This window comes from Nymphaea colorata, chromosome 8 (genome assembly GCF_008831285.2).
Source record: "Nymphaea colorata isolate Beijing-Zhang1983 chromosome 8, ASM883128v2, whole genome shotgun sequence".
In the NCBI taxonomy this organism is placed as follows: Eukaryota; Viridiplantae; Streptophyta; class Magnoliopsida; order Nymphaeales; family Nymphaeaceae; genus Nymphaea; species Nymphaea colorata.
In genome coordinates this window covers 14,532,821-14,555,031 of record NC_045145.1, presented here as the reverse complement: position 1 = coordinate 14,555,031, position 22,211 = coordinate 14,532,821, and the positions used below count along the sequence as shown (strand labels likewise).

Genomic DNA, 22,211 nt, shown 5'->3' with positions numbered 1-22,211 from the left:
CAGCAGCGGCAGTTTCTGATGTACCTATGGAGTCGCAGAAAAATGGAAAAAACTGAAGCTATTATCCTTTTTGCCTACCAAAAGTTAGCCATATTTTATCTGAAATTCCTTTCAGAACATGACTTATCGGTAATCTTCAATCGGGCCCATGGTCTCCCTCAATCCTGTCCCTTGCCCTCTGACAGTTGAATGAAGTGAAAATATACGGTTTCTAACTTTGCTTCAAATATAACAAGAAAATAAAATGTAAGGTCAGTGCCTAGAAATTGCAGAAGAGACGGGGAACTGACCAGAATTATGCACAAAGAGTTACACCATAGATGGAAAGCCTCTGTAGAATAAAGAATGAACGCAGATTCTGGTTTCGCATCTGGAAGGAGTAAGGTCAGTGCCTTTTCTACTAATGGAGGTGCGCTGTTCATCTCTGCTGCGTGGGATCTGATCGTGCAGAAACAAGACGTGGAAAAGGAGAAAGTTATGGACAATGATGAAAGAGTGAGCTCCTTCCCTTTTCACAGGTTTCTGATAAGAAAAGAATCTTTACGTTGGGTCCGTGTATTGGCCCTCTTCTGGTTCCAATTTTCTCTTCTCGGAAATGGAAAAAAGCGCTTCTGTGACACTCTAGCAAGTCGTATCTTGATCGATCGCAGGACCATTTGGAAAGAAAAATGTAAACCCAGATCGCCATTCATCTAGTCGACTCCTGACCAGTAGCATCTCAAGCAGTTTCTTTCAAAGAATATACACTTCAATTTGTTCTTGGCACTATCCAAAAGACATTCCATAATCACCATTACCTTTTCTATGAATAACGGACAAGACCTTTGCCTTTTGGATTACTCAACTTATCCATTTGAGTATAACAGGACTTAATACAAGACTTTTAGGTGTAACTGTGTTCAATGACCCAAGAGGCCAAGAACAACTGTTTCTAAGATGGCAAAGCTTTGGAAGTTCCAAAGCTTTGTTTTTTCTTCATATTCAGATGATCAGTTCTTACCTTGTGGGCTGAGGATAACTTTGACAGCCTCCTCCGGATCTCAGATCTCATTACGTGATTTTATGTCTGAGCTGATGCGAGATTCATTGTTTAAACAGACAATAAATTTTAATATAGAGGAGGATTTCCATGATAGGTTAATGGATCTAGAATCCATGCGAATCTTAGGTCAATAATCAAACGAAACCTCATCATGAACGCAGATTGCAACATATGAGTGCTCCCACCTTTCTTCCTGCTCTCTCAAACTCATAAATGGACTTCACCAATCGAGTTTCAAACTTTGGCTTCTTCTTTGCCACAAAAAATCCGTTCATACCATTTGATACAGATTTGGATTTACATTCTCTGCATGTTTGTGGCTGTTCTTAGTTAGATTCCGATACATGAAAAGCATTGCAGTAAAGAGAGAATAGGAAGGGTGCATGAAGCAGCAGAGAAGGATCACCTAGGATGAGAAGCAAGATTGAAAGCTGATATGTTGGTGAAAGCTTGTCCTCCCAATGCTGAGCCACTATAGTTAGCACATCATACAAAACATGGGAGCCAATGGAACTCGAAAAAATATGATTAAAGCATCTGAAAACATTTCAGGAGGTACTTATGGAAGCAAAGCAAAGTAAGGATTTGTAACCAATCAATTTTGAAAGAGTAAGAAAATTAAAATCCCAGTGCCCCGATTTTCTCAAACACTATTTGAATCAGTCGATTCCATTGGATTTTGATAACCATCGGATGGAAGTCGAGCTGCTGACCAAATGCTGCCGATAAGAAAACCATTTTTTGCGTGGGCCGAAGATTGATCGGCAGCCGAACGTTAGGTTTAGCGTTTTCTTGCGACGGCCGCCATGGCTGGTACTTCTGCCTCTTCTGAAACAGCAAATCTATCCATCCGCCAGAAGGGTTGCAGTGGTTTAGAAGTCTGGGTACCGCCAAATCATTATCTTTTCTGAGTACAAAAGAAATCTCTTTGTTGGTTTTGCATGGTTGCGCAATAATCACTCTCTATTTCGCAGGTGGCTCCTGTTCTGGAAGGCGTCTGCCCTTCCTCCGCCGGTAGGGGGAGGAACCCTACAGGATAGGAGATCATTCCCCACATCTCCCAACGAATCGAATGATCCCCTCCTTCTGCCGGAGATCGTGGCCATGATATGACCAGCATAATCATTGCACACTGCACGTGTGCCATTGCGTATTTCCTTTTCTTGGCCCTCTCTGCGTCTACGCGGGAGGATAAGGCAGCAGCAGCAGCCATGGCGATGGCTTTTTTAATGTCCTGCTGCTCAAAGACGAAGGCCCGGTGCTTGAGTTTTGCATGCCGCTCGCAGAGGACGCGTATAGAGCAGGTCAGAATGACAGAAACGTCATCGAGTCTTGGGACTTCGCTTCTTTGAAATGACAAGTTAGATTACGATCTGCGACTGAGGTGTCTACCGGAGGTGAAGAAAGGCCCCTTAATCAAGGCCGATGCGAAGTTTTAACTCTCTAGTTTTAAATCGGCCGACTGATCTGAAGATCTTACACTTTATGTTTCGCTCCTTGTGGTCATGAAAATGCACCGAGATGGACGCTGAATTGATTCTCATGCGTACTTGGTTGAGCGTCGATGAGTTGGGAGACTATTCAGATGGCCCGACATGACAAATAAATTCTGGATTCAATTCTGTGACAAGAGTTCCTAGATTCAAATGGATTAGTTGACGTGAAAAGACTACATTGGGTTCAAACAAATTACAGATTTTAACGAAAAATTGCTGGTTTTATTGGAACTTTGTGGGTGTAAGGTTGTCAATTTGGGGCCCGAACTCACAATCTGGCGGACCCGAGCAGCTCATACTGATAGGGCCCGAGCTCCAATCGTCTGCATGTCTCGGAAGAAGCGTGCTCAGGAGGAGCCGAGGTAGGCTGTATTATAGGCCAGAAGAGAAGCCCTCCCTTTCTCTCCATCTATTCCTCTTTTATATTTCCCAAGAAAGCATGCCGCCCCTGCTCCCGTCCACACCCCTCATTTAATGCGCGCATCATGACGACCCTTTCCTTCCTGACGTCTCTCTCTCTCTCTTCGTGAGTTCTCTGCCAGCTTGCCTATCAGCCTCGCCTGCGACTCCTCCCCTTTGCCTACTTAACCTCCTCTTCCACTTCGCGCCATCCTCCAACCTCTCTCAGCCTTTCTCCCCTGCCATGAGTCAGCTAAATCCCCATGCTCCTTTCTTTCTGCCAGTCCACCATCTTACACGTTCACCCTCTCCATGCCTCAACCTGTGCTCACCACCACCACCGCCGCCGCCACACGCCATTTGTGATCTTCCTCTTCTACAACCCCAGCCCTTCTCCTTCCATGAGTTGCCCTCACCACTGCCAGGTCCGCTACAGCCGTTCTATTCACAATCCGGCGCCGGCTACTCTGTTCCGCCGGCACCGTTGTCTTTTTGCCCACCCCAACACATCATCGAAAATTTGTACGTGTACCTGTCCCCGTTGTGCGTTAACGGCATTCCTGTGATTCACGAGGCTGGCTGTAAAGGCACGGACGGCGGCCGTCTGCCTTCCGCCTTATCGCCTCCTGCTCCGTTGACTCCTACTACCGTGCTCGTTTCCGCCCCCGCCGACGTTCCCCCCGTTGAAGAGAATGCTGTGAAGGAGCCAACCGAGTGCAAGCTCGGTGTCCTAGGCAAAGTGTACGAAGAGGAGCGCAGGCTGCCGAGGCGAAGCTTTCGCCGGTCAGCAGGAGGGTTGGCATCGCACCAGCGCAGGATGAGGGTGGTGGCGACGTATTGGCGGCCCAAGGGGGAAGAAACGTTGGCAGATGAGGAGAGGAAGAGCGTGGTTCAGAGTTTGGAGTTCAGGGATGAAGATGCTAACTCGGTGTGGAAGACCACCGTCATGATTCGGAACATTCCCAACAAGCTAAGGTTTCTTTCTCCTCTCTCTCTCTCTCTCTCTCTCTCTCCGGGTGTATGTTTGTGTTTGTGAAAATTTACGAGCTTCATGAAATATCAGTAGAGAGATGTTGGTGAAGAAGCTTGACAGTCACTGCTTGGAGATCAACAACCGGGTAACATCAGATGGTTCTTGCGCCGGCGGGAAGGAAGGGATGGTGGAACCCTTATCTGAATTCGACTTTGTTTACTTGCCAATGGATTTCAGGTAAGCATTTCATCTTGTATCTCGTTTTTCTCCAACCACCTTGCAGGCCGCCATAATTCCTGAAATCATCTATTCGCTTATATATAAAAAATTTCATTGACTCGGGAGTAATTTCCTTCTGTGCTGAACTGGGGTTCAAAGGAACAAGTGCAATCTTGGTTACGCCTTCGTGAATTTTACTTCTTCGGCGGCAACGTGGCGCCTCTACCGAGATTTTCACAACCAACGATGGCGCTGCTATGGTTCCAAGAAGACCTGCGAGATTTGCTACGCTCGCATTCAGGTCTCTCTCTCTCTTTTGCTCGCTCTCTGTGTTATAAGTAATATGGTAGTTAATTCTTCATTTGGTTTTCTTCAGGGAAGAGAAGCATTAAAAAGTCATTTCCGGAACTCGAATTTTACGTGCGACTCATCGGACTACCTGCCGATAGAGTTCTCACCTCCCCGCGATGGCTCGTCTGCGCCGGTGGGCAGCACGATAGGGAGATTGAGGCCGGTTCATCTGGAAGTTTGAACACAGCAAGGACAGTTTTTGATCTTCGTGTTCCGTTTACTCTTGCTTCTCATCACCGTCTTTCCTTCAAATTTTCATGTATCGAAACGTTTTTGATCTCGTGGATTACTTTCCGTCTTCCTGAAACACCTATAATAAAGTTTGTTGACATTGGTGTGTGAATCTCAGCCACGTTGAGCTCATCCTGATCATGCATGCATATTGATCCGGCCGTAGAACAAATGTCATAATTTATGTCTTACGACGCATCAGTTGGTAGCCGATTAACTATTTCAGAACTTCAATGCGGAAAATATACTTGATCGAACCATTTGATTTTTTTCATTAGTGTCGATTCATCGCTCTCGTAATTATTTGTCTCAAATTTAGAGAGAGAGAGAGGGAGGGAGAGGGAGAGAGAGATATAAACATGCGTTTCTCAGACAGATGCGCTGGAGCTGATCTTTTGATGCTTTCCACTCTGGTGCAAGTCGCCTGCAAGAGAGAAGAGAACCGGATGGTTTGACTGTGCAGCTTCGTCTCTTGCCATTTTCTAGCTAGTTTCCTGGGATTCTGCCGAGGAGGAAGTGTTTTCGTTGCGTGCATTCAAATTTTTTCGAGTTGCCGTGTTCCCGTGTCTGATAGAAGGGACACAGAATGAATTCTATTTTCCGGTCTCCTTTTCTCGCTTGCTGGGGAACAACTTCCAGTGTTTTCTGGTTCTCTGCTTAATCTGACGTTGTCCTTCTTCGGTCTGCCTCTGCATGATTGGGAACTGAGACAATTTAGAAAACTCCTTTTTGGGTGGGTTTGTCTGAGACCGTAATTCTCTTTCAAACAGAACAAGAAATATGAGACGACGAGATATCGAAGGGAATGTTTTGTTCTTTTTTGTAACTCATGTAGAAAGTTGAAACCAAATGGGGTAGAAATTTGTTGAACAGTTGACAACACATTTTTTTTTTAAATTTTGTTTTAAACATGATTACGCCCTTAAAATGTGTAAAAAAATTAGTACGTATACTTCCTCTGAAATTTTTGTCGTGGCTGCTCGATGTCCTCGTTTCGGCGACAACCGTGAGACGCAATAACTCCAAAAATTCAATGAAAAAATACCATACTTTTACGTTATTCGCCTTATAGCTCTTCCGAGTTGCCTTTTAATATGCCTAAGATTCAATTTGTTTACGAGTTGGTGAAAGCTAATGTTAATTGCAGGTGTGAAATTTTTTAAACGGATGGCTATAGTATTTTTGAAGATGATAGGCTGTACCTTTGTTGGCGAACTTGATTTCTCCTAGTTGCTTGGAAAATCATGCTTGAATTCAATCAGATTGGTGTCTTAAGATGATTCTTCGTGGTCCGTTTGGCTGTGTTCGACATCCAAACCTTGAAGTTTGGCTTGAATCTATGAATGGAAGGGGATACTTGAGACCCTTTCAATTTCAAGTGTAGACAAAAGACTTTTAGTTCTTAAGTCGATCCCTAGAGTTTTTAAGGTGTAAGCTATGAAATCTATGGATTTCTTGTCTCAGGATCTTCAGACTAAAACTGATCTGAGGTAAGGAAGCATCATTTTAGGGTTTGTTTAAGAGTTAAAGTTTTGGGTTCACAAAAAAGAAAGCTTAGGGCCAACTTAGGGCCTAGACTTTGGATCCACATTTAGCTAATGTGGTGAGGACTTGTCCGAAGAGCAAGGTTGATCTTAAAGTGCGTTCCATCCCGGGATTTGATTGATCAGATCCAAGACAATGAGAGTTACTGTGGGAGACTTGTTTGGTTCCCCTTCCTGGAACGCTAGGAACAGGACGTCCTTTCTCTGTGGTACGGTCGGCGGTGTGAACGGCATTTGGGGATGGATCGCATTATGGACCGATACTCCAGTACTCAACCAATGGAATCCTACCCGCCCCGAGATCTTTTTCTCTCCCTCAAGCGGTCATCGTGCATTTGTGCTGTCAGGACTTCCTGAGAGTAGAGAGAGATCTAGGGTTCTCTGCTGGAAGGAAGGGGTAGACTCGGGGAGAGAGGAGAACGAAGACCTGGAGATGGGGAGGGAGGTGGCGGAGAGCTGCGTCGAGGGCATCATGATAGAAATGGTCTCCGCCTATTGCTCCCGTTTCTACGCCAACAAGCCTGAACTCGCTGCCCGGCGGCTCGAGTCCATCGGATTCCAGGTCGGCGTCCAACTCTCTGAGAGGTAACTCGTTTGTGGGGTTAATGTTGGCTTCTTCGCTTGCTCTCTTTGTCGTTTCCTTCTCTCTGAAGCCGCGAATTTCTAGATCCGCGTTTTGTTTGCCGATGTTAGGATGATAATCTTTGTGCACAGTGACGATTAGAGCACAATTATTGAACTTTTGAATCGATTGTCGCATTTGTCTTCAGTCATGCAATTTGTGGATTGTTCAACTCACGTGGTTTCATCGAAGGGTGATCCTTGAGGGCTTGAAGTAGTTTCGTCGTTAAATTTGGCCGAATCTATTTTAGAAATTGTGCAACTTTTTGGTGCTGAAGCATAGTGAATTTGGGTTTTCATGGTACGGATGAAACTTCAGAGTTTGGTGATCCCTGAGATAGAGTGTGTTAGGTTCCCTAAATCCGTTGTTATGACGCTTGACTTCGTTTGTTAGTTTCAATCTTCATCCCTGGAAAAGAATATGTTCAAGAGATGTGGGTTGCCTGGGAACGCTAAAAAGCAGGACAAAAGAAAAGATCAGAACATTATTTGATGCGTATGGTCCCGTGTTTCTTGAGTGGAATTAAGAAAAACTTGACGTGTGCAAGCTTTGGTTGACAGGACAGATATTCTAACTCCTGGGCTTTACGGATGGTTTCAGTTGTATTATTTGCTTATGAAATTTGCTTCAGTACATGATGCAGAGTTGAATCGACAGTGGCTCCTATTCAAAATATTAGTTGCAAGAAAAAAAAGTCTCTTCTATTTAGCATTGAGCCGGAGCTTCACGAAGTCCTCATTCATCAGCTAATAATGAGAAGTAGCTTATTTTGACCATAATGTGGGTTTTCTGTCCTTTTCTTTCTTCCTTCATTCTCATTTAAGTCTAATTTTAGTTTTTCTTGTATTTCATATAAATAACGACCTTCGAGGAGTGTTAGTGTGTTATTCATGTAAATAAGTCTCGTCTTGTTTTTTTTTTTGTTACGATAATGTTTTCCCTTTCCCAATGCTGTTTCTCTGTCTTCATGGTTCCGGACCTTCGTTCTTGGTATCATGACAAGGCTTTGATGCCGATAGTTTGCCCATGTCAATTAAAACAGTGTGTACATTTTACTCTCCATCTGTATCTTTGATATACACAACCATGACAAGGCGTTGATGCAGGTAGTTTGTCTAAGTAAAGCAAAGTGTCCATATTTTATACTCCGTCTGGATTTTTTATGCTTACATTAATTGCTTGCTTTATTTCTTATCCTGCTTTCTGATGCCATGTTGTGGTCTTGTGTTAGTTATAGTGGGAAAGCTTAGGGTGGATTGGTCCCGACCGTGAACCTAGGCCCTAACCTCGTAAAATCTGCAGCCCTGCCCTGCTCTTGTTCCATCGGGTAGGAAGGGATTTCATTTTCTCTTCATTCGTCCCACACTTTTCAATTGTCAGGTTAGAATAGAAAATAGAGATATACTACCCCAGATGCAATTGAACTGTGCCATTAAAATCAGGTCGAGGCGATACAAGTGTTGGTCTTACTCCTCCATCTCAGGCTTCTCTCACCAACTATTGATATTTGTTGCCTTAATCTTCCCTTCAAGCTCAGCATTTTCATATCAGTTTAGGCTGAATGAAATAAGTAAGCAAGTGGGGGCTCAAACTCAGATCCCACAACTCTTATTAGGTTGCCGCAGTTTGACTGCTGCATTGTCTACCTCCACGAACAAATCTTGGTGCAAAACAATCTGAATCCTTAAATCCACTATTTTCTTCCGTGAATAGCAGGAATCCTTGAATCTGTATCCTTTCCTGGAATTTCATACTTGAAACCCATGCATATCTTTCTTCAAGTTCACTCAATCGTCTGATTTCCCTTTGACAGGTATACAATGGACCGACCCCGATTTACTGACCATTTAGAAGCAATCAAGTTCATTTGCAAAGATTTCTGGAATGAACTTTTCAAGAAGCAAATTGATAACCTGAAGACCAACCATAAGGTTCGAGTTCTAAAGCATGGTAACAATTGGATAATTGGAATTCCTAGCAAATGGTTGTTGCCAATTTTGGCTGCGTTTAAATGTTGACGTTCTTGTTTGTCTGGTATTTTGGTTTTAGGGTACTTTTGTGCTTCAAGATAACCGTTTCCGCTGGCTTACACGTGTGTCAATTCATCCATCTCCAATTACGCAAGCAGATTCTGCTGCACCTTTGGTGGATAGCAGAGCTGCTCTAACGGCAAACATGCATCTTTATTTCCCCTGTGGAATCATTCGTGGTGCCCTCACAAATTTAGGAGTGCCATGCGCAGTCTCTGCAGATATTTCCAATCTTCCAGCTTGTGAGTGCATATTAAATGTTGTTCCTTGTGAATCCATTTGCTAAATATCTCTCGTCATGCTCTCTTTTGCTGTGAACCAGGTTCTTTTGTTGTTCGGATCAAGGTGTGAGAGATTTGTTCGAGTGTGTTTTGACACAGAAAAGCAGACGCGTTTGCCGAGAAACAAGGAGAAAATAGTCGACCTAGATTGCTTTAGTGCTGTTGAGGACAGGATGAAGCGTAAGCTGCGAGTTCTAGTGGTACGTGTCCACCATGGGAATTCAGCTCTGGCACTTCTTTCATATGTAAATGCCTATAAGAAGTTTGTTCCATTTCCCATTGTCATCATCCATCCCATGGATGGCTTGCGTCGAGATACCCACAATGTTGCTTGTTCTCCGTTTTTTAATGAAAATAATTTGCTTGCACTTATATGGATTACATGCCTAACAGTCACCCGGATATGTGGCACCGCCGATGTCAAGTACCGCAGTCGATTACAGTTTACACCATTATCGTTTACGCTACCATTACCATGCCACCATCATCACCACGACCATCTTATCAGCTACTTTACCGGCAAAATCATCAGACCCTCGCATTTGGGATCTTCTGTATACAGTATACCTGGTTCCTTACAACAATGAGTGTCTGCTGAGTAAGTTGTTGAGTCAGGCCAACGCAACTGGCAACGTTATTGTTAATTTCTATTTGTAGTTCTGTCTGTATTTATCCGTTGCCTGTACATTTTTAACTTCAACAGATCTGGCACAATCATCCTAATCTTCACCTGGATGGAAAGGTATAGCATTCTTAATGTGGTATTTCACTTTTTTTTTTGTCTATTTTTTTGGCCCTTGCCATTCCTCAGCTACACAGATCTTATTTAATCGTCTTAAGTTCTCAACCTGGCTAAAAATGTGCTCAACAGCTACCCACATACTTGCAAGCGATGGATTTTAAGCTAATCAGTTTCAGATTATTCCTGATCTGATTCCAAGCTTGAAGGCAAATACCAGTAGGTCATGTCTGGGTTGAGTCATTCTTGGTTAGTTATAAAACTGGTCTGAGTCATGTTTATGCTCCTAGTCAAGGTGAAGTACCTTGGGAAAAAGAGCTTTTAAAAGGCAAAATGGTAAAATAGCTCGGGCAACATGGAACACTTTGAGCACATGGAAATAGCAAATGCAAAAGCCAATAGAAGGTAAAGCAGCACCCTGGATTGCTTAGAATGAAGATTGTTTCGTTGAAGGAAAAAAAAAATCATGAAGGTACAACTGAACCATGGGCTGATCCAATTTGCAAATAGTTCCATTTCCATCTTAGTATCAAAATCAACTAACAAAAAAGTTGCTGAATGAACAACACAAACCTGACGTTCTGTTGGAGGCAAACGTCATAGGGACATCTAGGTGAAAAAACATGTCAGCATATGTAGAATCAGAACCACTGAAGAGGGACCTGCTGAGTGAGTCACTGACGAAGTATCAGACCTGGTTCCTGATGGGCTGACTGCCGGAACCACCACCGGAAGTGATTCCGTTGTTGAAGACGATGATGAAGGTGCTGCCAATGGTGCAAATTCGCCTGCTTGAGATGGTGGGGGGGATGGTGCTGGTGCAGATACAGGTAATACTGAAGGCAGGGGCAAAAGAGACAGGGACGACCGATTGCCTACGAACAAATTCTTGTCCAGATCAACATTGCAAATTCTTGTCTAGATCAACACTAAGTTTCATATTCAAAGGCGAGCTCACATAACATTTTGGGTGTGTTTGATAGACTTAAATCATAAATACTAGGCTGAACTAAGATCCCTTCCATGTGGGATCCAGTGTAAACAAACACTGGATTTATAGTGGGATTTTATCACTATATGAAAAAGAAAACTTGAGATCCTCGCTTTATGGCCAAAACCTCAAAATGAGGTTGGACGGAAGGAAGGTCTGACCTTTAGGTTGCGTTTGATAGCCTTGGATTTTAGATCCAAGGCTGCATAAAAAGGTTGTTTTTGGGAGGTCTTCAGTTTAAGCATGAATGCATGAATTTTAAGTTCATGCTACATACTAAAAACCAAGGATTTAAGGTTAGATAAGAGGGCGGTCTAATCTTAAATATATGGATTGAAATCCTCACCGCAGATCTCAGATCCATAGTGATACAAACACAACCTTAGTTCATGGATATAGGATTCCAAATGATCTCAAATTCCCTCAGATTTCAAATCCAAGACTATAAACACCCCCTTTAGTTAACAAGGTCGCTTTGGCAGCTCTATTCAAGCTAAAGAAAGCTGCAAGAGGTCACAAACTCAGTAAAGAAACCTTTTTTACCTGGGCACCGTGGCTGGAGAGATGTTGACAAGCTATACAAAAAGGAAAAATCACAGGAAAACAAAAAATTAATGGCCAATTCATTATGTAAACGAATTGGTCATGAGCAGAAGGATGGGAAGACGACTCACGTAGTTAGAACGGAGCCGTTAACAAAACCACCGTAAGTACAGGAGGTGACGTTGCAGCCTGCGCTGGTTAGCCGAGAGGTAACACTTCCAACTGTGAGGTTGCTTCTCCTGCAGTGCATACTTTCACATGAAGCGCCCAGTGAGGCCGGCGCACAGAAGAGACTGCGCAGATCAGGAAAAAGAAGCCAACGCTCAGTTCAGAAGGCGCAGGTGAAAGGGCTGAGATAACAAAACAAGAACCTGTTCTGAACTTGAATTTGCCAAATCATGTCAAAGCCAGATGTCAGAGCATGGAATAGACAACATCTATCCTTAATATCCTATATCCGATTATCCAATTTTCTAGATAAGTGGGAAAAATCAGATGGGTCCTGAAACGGAGTGCAAAACAGGGGAAGGGAAGAAGAGAGCCTTTTGCGTCAAAAGTATGGCATCTACTTTGGTCAGCAGAGGCAGAAAAGAAGCTTTCTTTTCCTAGTAAGACAGTACCCATCTAGTTTAATCAATAACAGAAGATTACTGAAGCAAAAGGAAAAGCAGGAAAGGGCTTAAAATTCTTTTCTTGGTCGCCGATGTCCCCGAGAACAGCACAAAAATGTAGATTAGTGGCTCAGAAAGATCAAGTGGGGTTAAGGAAAACATAGGCTTGAAAAAAAACACGACCAGTAGAATCTGGCACATTTGTAACTTGAACATCAAGCAACCAGAGAGTACGAGGAAAAGGGTTGTTACTTCATGTTAACAGGTCCGCAACTGCATTGAACACAGTGGTCAGCAGTAATAGCGTAACTCCCGTTTGCAACCATCAATCCAGCGTCCGAAGCGAACCTCGAGAATCGAGGAATACAAGCTACAAATAATTCAGAAACGCCCCAAAACGAATTATTAAAAGCAATAATCAAAGAAAGTGCCCCGAAATTCTCCTCCCTTCAGACGATAACAGAACAGAAATTAATGATTGAGAGAACGGACCACCCAAGGGGATGGCGAGAATGTCCCCCGGCTTGAGTACGGGGCCACCCAAGGCATTGACGGCCATGAGATCCGATAGCGTCGTGCTGTATGTGGTGGCAATCTCCATGAGCGTATCGGCCGGCCGAACGACGTAGGAGAGGTAGATGGCCGGGAGGCCGTTGTCGGAGCGGTTGAAGCAGGAGCAAGGAAGGGGGATGCGGAGGGGCTGGCCGAGAAGAATGAGCTCAGGGTCGGCGATGCCGTTGGCGTCGCGGATCTGGTCTGCAGAAACGAGGGAGCCGTAGACTGAGGTGGCGATGGACTCGAGGGTGTCGGAAGCGCGGGCGTGGTAGACGACGGAGGCGACGCTGCGGATGCCATCGACGCAGGAGCAGAGAAGGGGGACCTTGAGGAACAGGCCGGCGGGAAGGATACGACTTGGTGGGGAGGAGGAAGGATCGTAGGCGTTGGCGGAGAGGAGGGAAATGGGATCGACCTGGAAGAGGGTAGCCACCTCCGATACCTTAAGGTCGGTGGGGAGGGTGTAGCCCACCATGGCCGTGCAGGAGTCCGAAACGCTGCACGGCTCTATGGTGGACTTCGCTAGCGTGTGGATGAAGAAGAAGGACAGAAGAAGCATCAGGCGACAATGAAGGAGCTTTAGTTTTGCCATGGTGGGTGGAACAGCTTGAGTGCTCAGAGAGAGAGAGAGAGAGAGAGAGAGAGAGAGAGAGAGAGAGAGAGAGAGAGAGATTGTCCAGGCATATGCAGAAGGCGGAAAGGAAAAAGTGGCGGGGAATTTCTTTGCCGGTGGAGCCAACGGTCGTCTTTCTTTTCAAACAAATAAAGGCGCACAAACCTTTGCTTTCTTCAAATCAACAAACTGAAAGACTATACAGTCACTCACATACCATTTTTGTGGAGTCGCTTAGAAGCAGTTGATTAATCTGTTGCTTCTTAATTGTCATTGCCCAATTCATCCAATGGTTATGCGTTTAGATAATTAATTCATCATGGTTAATTTGACCACGGTTAGGAACATATTCGTCATATATTTCATAAAATCGAGTATGATTCATTTTTGCGTTCGTCATTGTAGGAGTTCTTACATATGTCACTAAAAGAAAACAATAAAATTTTGTTAATAAATGGCACCTCAAGAATTACTTTGAATCAGTTAACATGAAAGTGAACAAAATAATCAGACAAAATAACTGGAACCAGTCGAGTTCTGTAATGATTTTACAGAAAGACAAAAAGAGATGCAACTTTGACTTCCTAAACTCTACCGTCCAACGGGAATTAGTGCAAGATACTGACGTTGTGCCATTCCAATGGGACATCTTGCCAATTCGGTATAAGCTAACAGAGCCATAAATGATAATGATGCAAAACAGACAATCATATTAACAGTTCTGTATGTTGAGCTATGTTTTTGCCTTAATATTCAAACCGTCATAGCACATAAAAGTCGCTCGCACTCCCATTGCCGTTTTCACATTCATGCGACCTCGAATTTAGTTAGTTGGGTGTAGCCATCAGCAAGCTGACATAGCATGCACATACGGAGAAGAAGCATGTGGATGAAGATCTGACATGTTCAGAACAAATGCATCAAAAGAAACTCATATTTAGAGAAGATAAAAAACATGGCAATTTAGCTTAATTTAATTAGACAGGGTGCGCAGCTACTTGTACGTCCATCATATTCTAAAGACAATTTTAAGTGCATATCATATTACAAAACATAAATATGGCCAATCATCTAAAACCCTAGAAATCTCACTATAATCTATGTTATTGCTGTTGATTCTAAGAAATAAATTTCACTCGACAATTCTCATTAGTAGCTATCCCCTAGCATCCATATAATTTAATGTTTCCGGCACGTAAAAACAAGTGCAGATAATTGCCTTCCCGAATTTTCGGCAAGACAGGAAAGAGTAGTATAGATCGATTAAACACAACATGACCAAGATAATCCACGGAAGCCGAGAGCGAAATAGAGAGAGAGAGAGAGAGAGGCTCACAAACAGGGCCATTTTAGCGGTTACAGTTTTCCAATCCATGAATTCGCAGCCTCATTCGCATTGGCTTGCCCGGCTTCCATTTATCCGATTTGTGAAGCAATTATTTATCGCCTCTTCTATTCATAACTGATCGATCTTCTGACGGGTTGAAGTCCGGAATAGTTTCTGAATTCATCAAATTCACCCTTCGCTTTCGCAATTCCACCGAAGAAATCGAAAGGAATAACGAATCCTCAAAGCTTGTTCCCGCACAGATCGTCTGGACACTCCTGCCTCCATCGGTGACACGAGCACTAGTATGGAGGAGCGGCTGGTCCATATAGGACTGAATTCTTTGGTTACAGTAAGCATTCCCTCGCAAAAAGCCCTTGCTTTCCGGCAACATCCGCCGTGCCTCTGGGACCGATGATATTTCCAGAGACAGTGATTGGGGACTAAAAGGCGGGAGTTGGAGAATTGCGGTGTTCCTTGTCCGGTTACTGCGAATGTCCGTATAAAAATTTAATTTATTTGCTTTGGAAAGGGAAATTACACAAAGCTCCTTAATTTTTAGAATAAAAAAAAACCCACCACTCAACTTTTAAAACTTAAAGTAAATGACGGTAAAACTGTGGCTAACTTAGGTCTAGATTGCAAGATTGACACATTTAACCCTCGTCGGAGTAAAAATGAAATTTTAAATGAGTATGTACACTGTATTGAGGCTATTCCAATGAAAGATTGTCGAGAGAAGTCTATTAAAAAATAATGACATATGTACCATCAGGATATTGTTGAGAGAAGTCTATTAAAAAATAATGACATATGTACCATCATGAACTAATTGATGCGATTTTTCCCTCTCTTTCTCTGTCACTCAAATCCAACAATAGTTGCGATGTAAAGATGCTGCGAGATAACGCTCCCTCCTTTTATTAATCAATCCAGCAAATAGTTTATGGAAGCAGTTTGAGCATTCGATGGTGAACATGGTAGCCTTGTGTGTTCTGCTTTTTGTTACCAATTATTTTAAGAAAGAAATTCACATTTCAGGTTTTGTTTGGATATATGTAAAAACTAGGGTATAGTTTTTGAAATCTGGTTTATGTGCTTAACAAAGACATCACTTTTTAAGCCTACTTTTTGCTTAGATGACAAAAAATAAGGACAGCTTGAGTGTCATGACCTTCCATTTCGAGAATACAATATCTCAACTACCAATATCATGTGTCACCTAATAGTTAAGGTCTTGCACCATCACAAGTGGAAGGTCATAACAAACAACCTACTCTCACAAAAAAGTAACGTTCTCAAAAAAATTCTTTTGATATCTCAATAGAAGTCTTGCCCAAAGAAGTTGCAGTTGGAATGAAGTTGCATTGCCTTTGCCTTAGGAGCTCGAGTAATAAATTTTGGGTTTAACACCATTTAAGCAAGCTGCGATCTGTTATAAACTCAAGAAATATGAATTTTATAATTTTTTAAATTGAAAATCATAAACTTTTTACATGGGAGGTCCAAAACCCGTCATTCACATCCTTTTATTGTTTTTTAACACCCAGAAGTAACAAATGCTTTTTTCGACACAATATTTTCCTCAATTACTCACCGGAGTGCCTCAAGGGTGTAGTTTGTTGGTTGAATTGATGGACAGGTGAAGCCCCGGTCATGAGTTTTATTTTTATGGGTGTTATTTCATTAATTTGCAAAAAATATGTATTATATCTCAAATTAACTGGAGTAACTACAAGTTCACTCCGGAAAAACCCAGAATCCCAGAGATAAGGGGAAGAAAGAAAAGGGTTTTGGCCTCTACATGGTCTCTCTCTCTCTCTAGTATTTGGGTTTTAATCCCACCTCACTGGTTCGATTCTACAGGACAGTAACAAGGGTCACCAAGGACCCGATACAGCAGAAGTAGAAAACACTAAACACTAGGCTCCAAGAACAAACAAACCTTATTAAGATAGAGTCCGGATTCAAACTGATCTGGGCCCGACTCCTAACATATAGGTAGTTTACGTTCCTTATTAGAAAATGCGAAAACAAGAAATTTCTTAATTAAAAAAATCAAGCAAATTGCTAAAAATGCAGCCTACTCTAAGAGCTACTTCTTTGCAGAGTGACTACTAAATTTGATAGGTTTTATGTAACTTATCTAGCCTAAAATTACTTAACAACTTTGCTATGCTGCCTCGACAACTTAAAGTGAATTTCCTCAAACACAAAATTTTCAAGATACATAAGCAGAAAATTTATATACAAAGCTTTGTGCTGGCAGAAGTGAAGAGCCTAAAAGAGCATGATAAGACCTACCAAATGAAGTGGAACCATTAGGTCAGCTTCGGCAGTTAAATAATGGGGTGGAAGGCACATTAGTCGGCGGCTCTCCTCAAGAAAGCACTGGCAACAGAATAGAAGTCCCACAATTGCCAGTGTCCCACAATTGCCAGTGTACATATAACAAGATTGACAAGCACTACAGAATACAGATAGAGGAATGTGACAGGCATTACATACCCATACATATGGCATATCAAATAAGTTAATAGAGGTGTCATCCTCAAGTTGCAAGATTTAAGAGAAAAAATAGTTGCTTTAGTATAAACAGCGTATTCCCCAATCATGTACATAATTTGTCCTTTTAAGGCATAGAACTAGGAAACACCTACTCAAAAAAATTACCATCATGAATTGCCTTCATTTTCTGCAGCTTTCACGTCTTCCTTGCCTATATAAACATCTGTTCTATTGGTTCAGTCATAATCTGCAAAAGAAAGCTGCAATAAGGATGCTGCTAATCGTGCTGCCATTGCAATCTATTTGGAGCGGACGGAAAGTTGGACCCAAAACAGTAATAGAAAACAATAAGTAAACCTCAATCATGCACACCTGCTCAAAAGAAATGCATCAAAGTCCACAACTTGCTCAAATCACTTGCGTCATAGTTCTCAGGATTCAAAACAAATAACTAATTCAATCAACTCATAAGCTCCAATCATCCAATATGCAAAATTATAAATTATTCATAAAACTCGGCATTTTATTTTTTTACCTTCAAGGATGCTGGAGCCTGATTTGGAACATTCACGTTGGTGATCCATGCCACGTTTGGGTTGCGTGACTTTGCGACAAACTCAGTGAGCTTTCTGTCATAAAGCCCTGTTATACTTGGTTTTACTAACTCAAAGAGAGTTGGGAACAAGTATTCAGGTTGTTTTGGGCAAACAAGGTTCATCCATTGGCATGAAGTGACAGCGCTCCTGTAAAACATGCAAATCTTCCTCAGGTAAAGACTTGTCAGATATCACCCTTAAAAAATTTTCTCCTTCTTTACATAAACGGTTTCCATCATTTCTAGGCAGAAGAGGTAACATAGAAGTAACACTGCTTTTTCTCATAGCCGCAGAAACATCTTCCTGTTTTGCCATGTGAGTAGCTTCAAAAGATACATTACCAACCAATATGTCTACCTTTTGATAGTTGGAACAGTGATTTTCCTTGTCATCAATATGATCATCATCACCATCATCATCATCATTACTGCTATCACCATCAATTTCTGATTCATCCTTGTATGCACCCCAAAATTCTTTATCAATGTTTGGGTGTTCAGATAGATCCAACACAAGCTGCTTCAGGCAACTGCCCACATTAAGCATACATATCAATTCATCTTCAATCATTTCTCTAGTATTTGTCCCTTTCCAGTAACTATTAATAGTGGAAATAGCCTTCAGAATTGACTTTGGAATCTCCAATTCATTGCATTGGAAAAGGCACTCGAGTAGGAGGTTCTTTATTTTAGTCCTGCCAAAATGTGTATCACTGTTGGCATCAAGTTCCTTCATCAAGTGGAAGATTAGAGACAAACCAAATAGCTTTAAGGATTTCTATAACAACCCGACCCACTCCCGAGTTCGGGCCCCTGGCTCGACGGATCCCAACCCGCCCCCTAGCAATTTCGGTTCCAATCCTAAAAAGGCTAGGAACCAGGACAATCATCTCATTAATAGCCTCCCATTATGGTGTTACAATCCACCCCCCTTAAAGGGCACGCGTCCGCGCGTGTGGGACCCCAGGTCCGAGTGTTGAAACTGCTCTGATACCACTATAACAACCCGACCCACTCCCGGGTTCGGGCCCCTGGTTCGACGGATCCCAACCCGCCCCCTAGCAATTTCGGTTCCAATCCTAAAAAGGCTAGGAACCAGGACAATCATCTCATTAATAGCCTCCCATTATAAGCCCTTGAAGATTCCTCACAATCTTCGATACGGGACTAAACTTCTGGGGTGTTACAATTTCATTCTGCAAAGCTTCAATTTCATGAGGAACCTCAAAAAACTCTGACAATCTACTATCAAAATGCCCTTTCATCAACTTCATTGACAAGCTTGCAACTCTTAGAGCACTTGCCAGATTATCTGGCAGCCTATCTCCCAAAAGTTTACCAATTTTCCTTCTCAACATCCAAATCAACTGCTCCTTAGTTCGATTTGTACAAGGTTCTGTATAAAGAGAACAAGGATACATGCAAAGCTTTCTTCTCATTGCATCAAGAGCATGAAGAGACAAGTCTTCCAGTCTATGTAGTATCACAGCCACATCACGAACACAAGATGTAGAGGACTTGCTGACGAGTCGGATATGATTTTCTTTGGATCCCTAAACGCTTCCATAATCTGGGTTTGTAGTCTTAAAGCATCCTCGAACGAGATAGGGTTTTCAAAAAATCATAAGAAGATATTTCTTGATAACACTTTCCAAACGAGGACGGGTTTTCTCAAATTTTACCGACTTCCTTGTAACAAGATCAGCAAGAAAGCAGAGAAAAGTGTTGCTCAGATCATCAAGCATAGGCAGGAAAACCCTCCGAACTACAGAACATTCCCTTGTTTGAGATGCCGCTACATCTTCACTAAAAGGGAATACGATTTCATTGACAAAATTTCCCATAGGTTGGCCTTTCTTAAATGACAAAACACAGTTCGCCGAATATCCTCTGGCTACTTCAAAAAAGACACTATCATTTCTAAAAAATGGTTCCAAATAAGTATTTGCAGAAAATATGCGTTTCCTAAGATCATTGAAAGAACGTTTAGAAAGCTTGAAATCTTTTGGCACGCCCATCAGCCACATATTAACAAAGCAGACAGACAAGAAAAAACACTTGCGAAGCTTTATTACTGACTAATTGGGAGTATTGGCAAAGATAAGCATTTTGCCTTCCCTTTTTCATTAGTTGGAGCTTCTTCTCACGTCAAATGGATGATAAGACTGATAAAGCATCTTCCTTCACATGAACCAATGCCAAGCTTGGATCTCCTTCATCCCCTTCCATCTTCATCTCCATTCAACAGGGAGTGTGAGACAATTAAAAAAGAAGGGGGAGTGGTATCAGTATCCTGAAAGTACCGTTCTTCCGTTGCTCGGCTTGCATTCAAGGCTGATGTCAGCATTTAACTGCTTCAACTAAAACAGCAGGACTTACACGAATCGCATTTGTGTTTTGTCCTCCGAGAGGGATCGTCTCCTAGACACCGAGCTGCCAGAATGCCCCATTGCTGTGGCCTCAGAAATTTTCTTCTTTTTCCTCTTTACTTTATTTTGTTGTTCCTTCCCCCCTTTTTCTTCCTCTGATGAAAAAGAGAAGGCAAAATGTTTATCTTTGCCAATACTCCTAATTAATCAGTAATAAAACTTCACAAGTGCTTTTTCATGTCTGTCTGCTTTGTTAATATGTGGCTGATGGGCGTGCCAAAAGATTTCAAGCTTTCTAAACGTTCTTTCAATGATCTTAGGAAACCAATATTTTCTGCAAATACTTATCTTTTGGAGCCATTTTTGAGGAATGATAGTGTCTTTTTTGAAGTAGCCAGAGGATATTCGGCGAACTGTGTTTTGTCATTTAAGAAAGGCCAACCTATGGGGAATTTTGTCAACGAAATCGTATTCCCTTTTAGTGAAGATGTTGCGGCATCTCAAACAAGGGAATGTTCTGTAGTTCGGAGGGTTTTCCTGGCCTCAGAAATTTTCTTTTCCTCTTTACTTTATTTTGGAGCCCCAACCGGACAAGCCTTTCTATAACATCCCTGCAATGATAAATGTAACAATAATTCAGAAACGGACGTTCGAGAGAAAAAGCATTGATAGCACGGGCACAACTAATGTGGTTTGTCATTCATCCATGTTTTTCTAAAATCGCGGTTGAAATTGAAGCAGTGATTGACTCGAAGCGCTTGTAGGACAAGGTTGATTAAACGGATCAACCTTAAATGTTGTCAACATGAACCAACTTCGAGCGGTCCAAATAAGCCACCTTTAACGGACAAACGTGATCTCGCACTAAGAAAATATCATCGGGAATATCAAATCAAACAATCAGATCGGAGCCGAAGGCACAATAACAAAAATTAGGGTTTACCTTCAGGAAGGCTGAACGAAGGTAAGATCGGGAGATAGTTTGAACACGAGCTCGCCGGATTGATCCCTCTGCTTGATCACGAAATCCCCTGTGTGGCCCAGCAGAAGCAAGGAGAACCTCGTGCAGCATTTTTCCGCCCTCCTTTCTCCCGCCTCTTCCCTCCCCTCTCTGACGGAATGAATCAATGAGAAAAAAGGGCGTGAGCGTGTGAAACTACGTTTTAACCGCTTGCAGAGAATGACATCTCAAAAGAATCTGAAAAAACAAGAGAAACAAGATCTTCGGATGAAACCCTCGATCAGAATTTGAAAAAACAAAAGAAACAAGATCTTCTGACGAAACCCTTGATGGAGAGTTTCAGAAACATTTTAGAATCTGAAGGTGAAACCCTCACTCAAAGTGAGGGAGGTGAAACCATCACTCGAGTGACGATTTTCCGTCGCTCTGAGCGAGGTTCCTGAAACCCAACCTGGCTCGAGAGATCGATTGCTCGCTTCTGCGAGCGAAGGTCCCTCTGAACGATGGTTGCTCGCTTGAGGGAGCAAAACCCTCGCTTGAACAGAGAAGCGAGGGTTTATAGAACCAAACGCTCTCTCTGAGAGGGAGTTGCTCGCTTGAGCGAGCAAAACCGAGCAAGGATTAGAGAGGGAGAGAGAGAGAGAGAGAAAGAAGGAAACGAGAGTACCTCGCTGGCCGGTAGTCAGTTGAAGGATCGTCGTCACCAGTGCCGCGGGTTCAAGAAAATGCACGGCCAAATGAAAAAGGAAGCGGGAAAAAAGGATTAACGGCAACGGCGGGAAACAACTTCTCGGTTACCATTTACGCTGAATAAAAAAAAATAATTAATAAAAATTATTTAAAGAAAACAACATATATTCGCTTAACGGATTTTAACAATAAAACGATTTGTGTATAAATTCATGATTTAAGAGAAATTAATTGTTTTCGAAAATTAAGTTTTTAAATCTTAACGCATGAACAATTGAACATAGATACATCAATCACGTCTTTTCCAAAGGTCTATTAATAAGGATTTGAAAAAAAAAAAAAAATTAACCAAGTGATGCACCTTTCGAGAATGGACCAAAGAAAAAGACGCACGTTCATTAGCAATTGAGAAGAAGCTAATAATCACTTAATTTAAGGTCGCTGCTCCTGCCCTCTCCTTTTTCTCTCCTACATAAATATGGGAAAAAATTCATCTATTCCTATTAGAGTTGTGCATATAT

At 42.3% G+C, this 22,211-nt stretch overlaps 3 protein-coding genes and 1 long non-coding RNA gene across 8 annotated transcripts; 2 read left to right on the top strand and 2 right to left on the bottom strand.

Moving 5' to 3' along the window:
* The first annotated feature begins 3,181 nt into the window (after positions 1–3,181).
* On the top strand, positions 3,182–4,661 carry LOC116259540 (protein MEI2-like 7). Its single transcript, XM_031637399.1, has 4 exons — positions 3,182–3,912; positions 4,001–4,147; positions 4,289–4,430; positions 4,506–4,661. Exons 1-4 carry the CDS (start codon positions 3,182–3,184, stop codon positions 4,659–4,661), a joined length of 1,176 nt encoding a protein of 391 aa, XP_031493259.1.
* Positions 4,662–6,586: 1,925 nt separating this feature from the next.
* LOC116258450 (uncharacterized) lies at positions 6,587–9,560 on the top strand. The gene is made up of 4 exons (XM_031635611.2): positions 6,587–6,840; positions 8,691–8,808; positions 8,927–9,149; positions 9,230–9,560. The coding sequence occupies exons 1-4, from the start codon at positions 6,689–6,691 to the stop codon at positions 9,256–9,258; spliced, it is 522 nt and encodes a 173-aa protein (XP_031491471.1). The 5' UTR covers positions 6,587–6,688; the 3' UTR covers positions 9,259–9,560.
* An 855-nt stretch (positions 9,561–10,415) lies between these two features.
* On the bottom strand, positions 10,416–13,353 carry LOC116259063 (lysM domain-containing GPI-anchored protein 1-like). 2 transcript variants are annotated; one of them, XM_031636667.2, is made up of 5 exons: positions 12,565–13,352; positions 12,325–12,442; positions 11,593–11,754; positions 11,462–11,493; positions 10,416–10,802 (listed from the first exon to the last, which is right to left on the bottom strand). In XM_031636667.2, the coding sequence occupies exons 1-5, from the start codon at positions 13,217–13,219 to the stop codon at positions 10,537–10,539; spliced, it is 1,233 nt and encodes a 410-aa protein (XP_031492527.1). In that variant the 5' UTR covers positions 13,220–13,352; the 3' UTR covers positions 10,416–10,536. The 2 variants fall into 2 exon arrangements, with proteins under 2 accessions (XP_031492527.1, XP_031492528.1); XM_031636668.2 differs by lacking the exon at positions 11,462–11,493 and having other exon boundaries at positions 12,565–13,353.
* Positions 13,354–14,533: 1,180 nt separating this feature from the next.
* Positions 14,534–21,769, bottom strand: LOC116258386 (uncharacterized). Of its 4 annotated transcripts, none has more exons than XR_007574008.1 (4): positions 21,452–21,634; positions 20,983–21,237; positions 16,872–17,322; positions 14,534–15,055 (listed from the first exon to the last, which is right to left on the bottom strand). It is a non-coding gene; the product is annotated as an uncharacterized LOC116258386 (long non-coding RNA). The 4 variants fall into 4 exon arrangements; XR_004173706.2 differs by having other exon boundaries at positions 14,538–15,055; positions 20,983–21,150; XR_004173704.2 differs by lacking the exon at positions 21,452–21,634 and adding an exon at positions 21,668–21,769 and having other exon boundaries at positions 14,543–15,055.
* Between the last annotated feature and the right edge of the window lie 442 nt (positions 21,770–22,211).

Coding starts and splice junctions, on each gene's coding strand:
- LOC116258450 (XM_031635611.2), top strand. CDS start 6,689: ATGGGGAGGGAGGTGGCGGAGAGCTGCGTCGAGGGCATCATGATAGAA. Junction 6,841..8,690: donor GGCGTCCAACTCTCTGAGAG/GTAACTCGTTTG, acceptor TCCCTTTGACAG/GTATACAATGGACCGACCCC. Junction 9,150..9,229: donor TATTTCCAATCTTCCAGCTT/GTGAGTGCATAT, acceptor GCTGTGAACCAG/GTTCTTTTGTTGTTCGGATC.
- LOC116259063 (XM_031636667.2), bottom strand. CDS start 13,219: ATGGCAAAACTAAAGCTCCTTCATTGTCGCCTGATGCTTCTTCTGTCC. Junction 12,443..12,564: donor TCTCGCCATCCCCTTGGGTG/GTCCGTTCTCTC, acceptor AATTATTTGTAG/CTTGTATTCCTCGATTCTCG. Junction 10,803..11,461: donor TCTCCAGCCACGGTGCCCAG/GTAAAAAAGGTT, acceptor ATTTGTTCGTAG/GCAATCGGTCGTCCCTGTCT.
- LOC116259540 (XM_031637399.1), top strand. CDS start 3,182: ATGAGTCAGCTAAATCCCCATGCTCCTTTCTTTCTGCCAGTCCACCAT. Junction 3,913..4,000: donor AACATTCCCAACAAGCTAAG/GTTTCTTTCTCC, acceptor ATGAAATATCAG/TAGAGAGATGTTGGTGAAGA. Junction 4,148..4,288: donor TACTTGCCAATGGATTTCAG/GTAAGCATTTCA, acceptor TGGGGTTCAAAG/GAACAAGTGCAATCTTGGTT.